The sequence below is a fragment of the Papio anubis genome, chromosome 7 (assembly GCF_008728515.1).
Source record: "Papio anubis isolate 15944 chromosome 7, Panubis1.0, whole genome shotgun sequence".
In the NCBI taxonomy this organism is placed as follows: domain Eukaryota; kingdom Metazoa; phylum Chordata; class Mammalia; order Primates; family Cercopithecidae; genus Papio; species Papio anubis.
Genome location: NC_044982.1, coordinates 96,216,466 through 96,220,304, shown reverse-complemented (window position 1 = coordinate 96,220,304; position 3,839 = coordinate 96,216,466). Strand labels below are relative to the sequence as shown.

Here is a 3,839-nt window from a genome sequence, read left to right as displayed (position 1 = left end):
CGGTGAAACCCCGTCTCTACTAAAAAATACAAAAAACTAGCCGGGCGAGGTGGCGGGCGCCTGTAGTCCCAGCTACTCGGGAGGCTGAGGCAGGAGAATGGCATGAACCCGGGAGGCGGAGCTTGCAGTGAGCTGAGATCTGGCCACTGCACTCCAGCCTGGGCCACAGAGCGAGACTCTGTCTCAAAAAAAAAAAAAAAAAAAAGAAAAAAAATAGGTGGCCTCTGGTGGGCCTCCAGCCAGTTAGACCACTTGACCAGGACGCGTGCAGCTCAGCCAGCCACAGAACTGGAATTTTTTCAGGAGCAGGGGGAGCATGGAGTTGGACTTTGCTGAGCAACTGAAGTGAGCGCAGAGCTTGCTTGCTTAGGAGAAGCCCCATGGATGGCGAACAAGGGGGCATGGATGGGAGCAAGCCCACGGGGCCAAGAGACTCTCCTGACACCAGGCTTCTTTCAAATTCACTGTGTCTGATTGGTCTCCTATGCCTGAAACTGCAATCTACAGACATCAGCTGTCTCTGAGGACCCTCATCAGCCAGGGGTGGCTTGTGAACATCATCACGGCAGATCATGTTTCCCCACTCCATGAAGGCCGTCTCAGAGGTCATCCCTCTTCTGTAAAGATTTTATTAAAGCATGGAGCTCAGGTGATTGGTGTGACAACAGACTGGCACATTCCACTGTTTAATGTTTGTGTTAGCCACAGCTGGGATTGTGTGAATTTGCTTCTGCAGCATGGAGCCAGCATTCAACCTGAGAGTGATCCGGCATCCCCCATCCATAAAGCTTCTAGGAGAGGCCACATGGAGTGTGTTGACTCTCTTATAGCTTATGGGGGCAACATTGACCATAATATCAGCCACCTGGGCACTCCACTCTATTTGGCTTGTGAAAACCAGCAGATAGCCTGTGTAAAAGCCTGGGCGGTGTGATTGGCTCAAGCCTGTAGTCCCAGCACTTTGGGAGGCGAGGCGGGTAGGATCCGCAGTCAGGAGATCAAGACCATCCTGGCTGACCACGGTGGCTCCGTCTCTACTAAAGCTCTAAAACTTAGCCCGAGGCGGTGGCGAGCCTGTAGTCCCAGCTACTCGGGAGGCTGAGGCAGGAGAATGGCGTAAACCCAGGAGGCGGAGCTTGCAGTGAGCTGAGATCCGGCCACTGCACTCCAGCCTGGGCGACAGAGCGAAACTCCGTCTCAAAAAAAAAAAAAAAAAAAAAAAAAGAAGAAGCTTCTGGAGTCAGGAGCAGACATGAACCAAGGGAGAGGTCAGGATTCCCCACTTCATGCAGTGGCCAGGACAGCCAGTGAAGAGCTGGCTTGCCTGCTCATGGATTTTGGAGCAGACACCCAGGCCAAGAATGCTGAAGGCAAATATCCTGTGGAGCTGATGCCTCCAGAGAGCCCTTTGGTCCAGCTCTTCTTGGAGAGGGAAGTGCCTCTTCTTTGATGCAGTTATGCCACCGTAGAATTCGGAAGTGCTTTGGAATCCAGCAGCATCATAAGATAACCAAACTGGTCCTCCCAGAGGTTCTGAAATGGTTTCTCCTACATCTTTAAATGCATCAAAGGAATGGATTCACAAACAACATGAAAACATTATTCAGTGTTATAGCCACTAGAATTTTAAAATCAAGTTGGGTTTATAGAGTTTGGTTAGTTTTTTCGATTAGATTTGTATTTGTTATAAACTTGTTTATAGAGTTTGACTAATTTTTTTATTAGGTTTGTATTTGTTAAACTATGAAGCCAGAGTTTAAACACACTGCATGTGTTTGTATTATTAGTGGGGAAGGCATGAAGACTTTCTTTCCTGCTTGGAGAGTGTCTAAAATAACAGTTATTGTTTTGCATATCTACTGCATGCCAAGCACTTTCTGCATCATCTAATTTAGCCCTCACAGCAACTGGGTCAATACGTCCAATTTCTCAGTTCAAGGATAGAGGAGTCAGATTCAAATACAAGTTTTCTGATGTTAACCTATGTGATGATTTGATTGAAGCAGGATTTTCCCGCATCACTATCCTTGTTCCATCTCTACTATATGGGAATGAAAATAAAGACATATATTTCAAAAAAAAAAAAATAGAGCCGGTCTCCTGGTGTTGAATTCAGGTCTCCTCCTTAGATGGTGAGAATGGGAAAGCAGCTTACACTCCCTTTGCTGGTGTAACCAGCAGGAACTGCCGTAAACTTCCTGGTACAATACCTGAAACAAAGCAAACACCCAACAGATATCTTGCATATATTGATTCCCTTCTCTGTCAGTACAGTAACATCATTGAGAATGGACCCAGCAGTATAATAACATCAGTCACCACTAGATGGCAGTAATGGCACTAAGTAATTAGTTATTAAGATATCCTTTTTAACAAAATGAAGTAGCTAAACAATTACAAAAAAAAAAGACTGGTCCTTCTTAGACCTAAGTATTATTTCTGTTACCAGATTTTACTCATTATTTCATTCAGCAAATATGTATTTGTATCATATCAGCAAATATGTATCATTCAGCAAATATGTATGTCAGGCACCACAGCAGGTAGTTAGGATACTAGGCTCGGCCAAGGAAGACACAGTGCCTGCCCACACAGACCTTAGGGGGTAGGTAGGAAAATGGATAAAGAATCACACCAGCAAGATACCACAGCATAAGGGAAGAAGCAGCCATGGTGGGAAAGAAAGGTGTCCCTGAGAAGCAGTTGAGAAAAAGATGAAGGAGCCAAGATCCAAGGAAGATAGACGGTAGGTGAGGCGTGGAAACGGGGTCCCCAGGAAGAGCTTGCCAAAGGCTCAGGAGCAGGCTAGGGCCTGCTGCTGGAGGGACATGCAGAGACCAGGCCTTGCATGCCCTCAAGAGCCTTATTCAAGTTGGGAAGTTTGGTCTTCTTTCAAAAAAAAAAAGGCCCTGCTGCAGTGGCTCACACCTGTAATCCCAGCACTTTGGAAGGCTCAGTCAGGCGAATCACGAGGTAAGGGTTCAAGACCAGCCTGGCCAAGACGGTGAAACCCCATCTCTACTAAAAATACAAAAAAATTAGCTGGGCATGGTGGCAGGCGCCTGTAATCCCAGCTACTCCAGAAGCTGAGGCAGAGAACTGCTTGAACCCGGGAGGCGGAGCTTGCAGTGAGCTGAGATCCGGCCACTGCACTCCAGCCTGGGCGACAGAGCAAGACTCCGTCTCAAAAAAAAAAAAAAAGAGAGAGAAAGACAGGCCAGGCGTGGTGGCTCACACCGATAATCCCAACACTTTGTGAGGTCAAGGCAGGCAGATCACTTGAGGTCAGGAGTTTGAAACATGGTGAAACCCCATCTCTCCTAAAAATAAAAAAAATTAGGCCGAGTGCAGTGGCTCAGGCCTATAATCCCAGCACTTTGGGAGACTGAGGAGGGCGGATCACCTGAGGTCAGGAGTTCGAGACCAGCCCAGCCAACATGGCAAAACCCCGTCTCTACTAAAAGTACAAAATTAGCCAGGGGTGGTGGAGCACGCCTGTAATCCCAGCTACTCAGAAGGCTGAGGCAGGAGAATCACTTGAACCCGGGAGGCGGAGGTTGCAATGAGCCGAGACTGTGCCACTGCACTCCAGCCTGGGCAAAAAGAGCAAAACTCCATCTCGAAATAAATAAATAAATAGATAAACAAACAAATTAATAAAAATACAAAAATTAGCCGGGCGTGGTGGTGCATGCCTGTAGTCCAAGCTACTTGGGAGGCTGAGGCACAAGAATCACTTGAGCCTAGGAGGCAGAGGTTACAGTGAGCCGAGATTGTGCCACTGCACTCCAGCCTGGGAGACAGAGCAAGATCCTGTCTCAAAAAAGAAAAGAATGTTA

General features: G+C 47.3%; 1 protein-coding gene across 1 annotated transcript; it reads left to right on the top strand.

The window, feature by feature from the left end:
* Window positions 1-243: 243 nt before the first annotated feature.
* LOC101017378 (ankyrin repeat and SOCS box protein 9-like) lies at window positions 244-2,983 on the top strand. Its single transcript, XM_031667756.1, is given in 3 exon segments — window positions 244-459; window positions 462-919; window positions 1,229-2,983. Coding segments are annotated over 3 exon segments (759 nt in total). The 5' UTR covers window positions 244-380; the 3' UTR covers window positions 1,451-2,983.
* The last annotated feature ends 856 nt before the right edge of the window (window positions 2,984-3,839 follow it).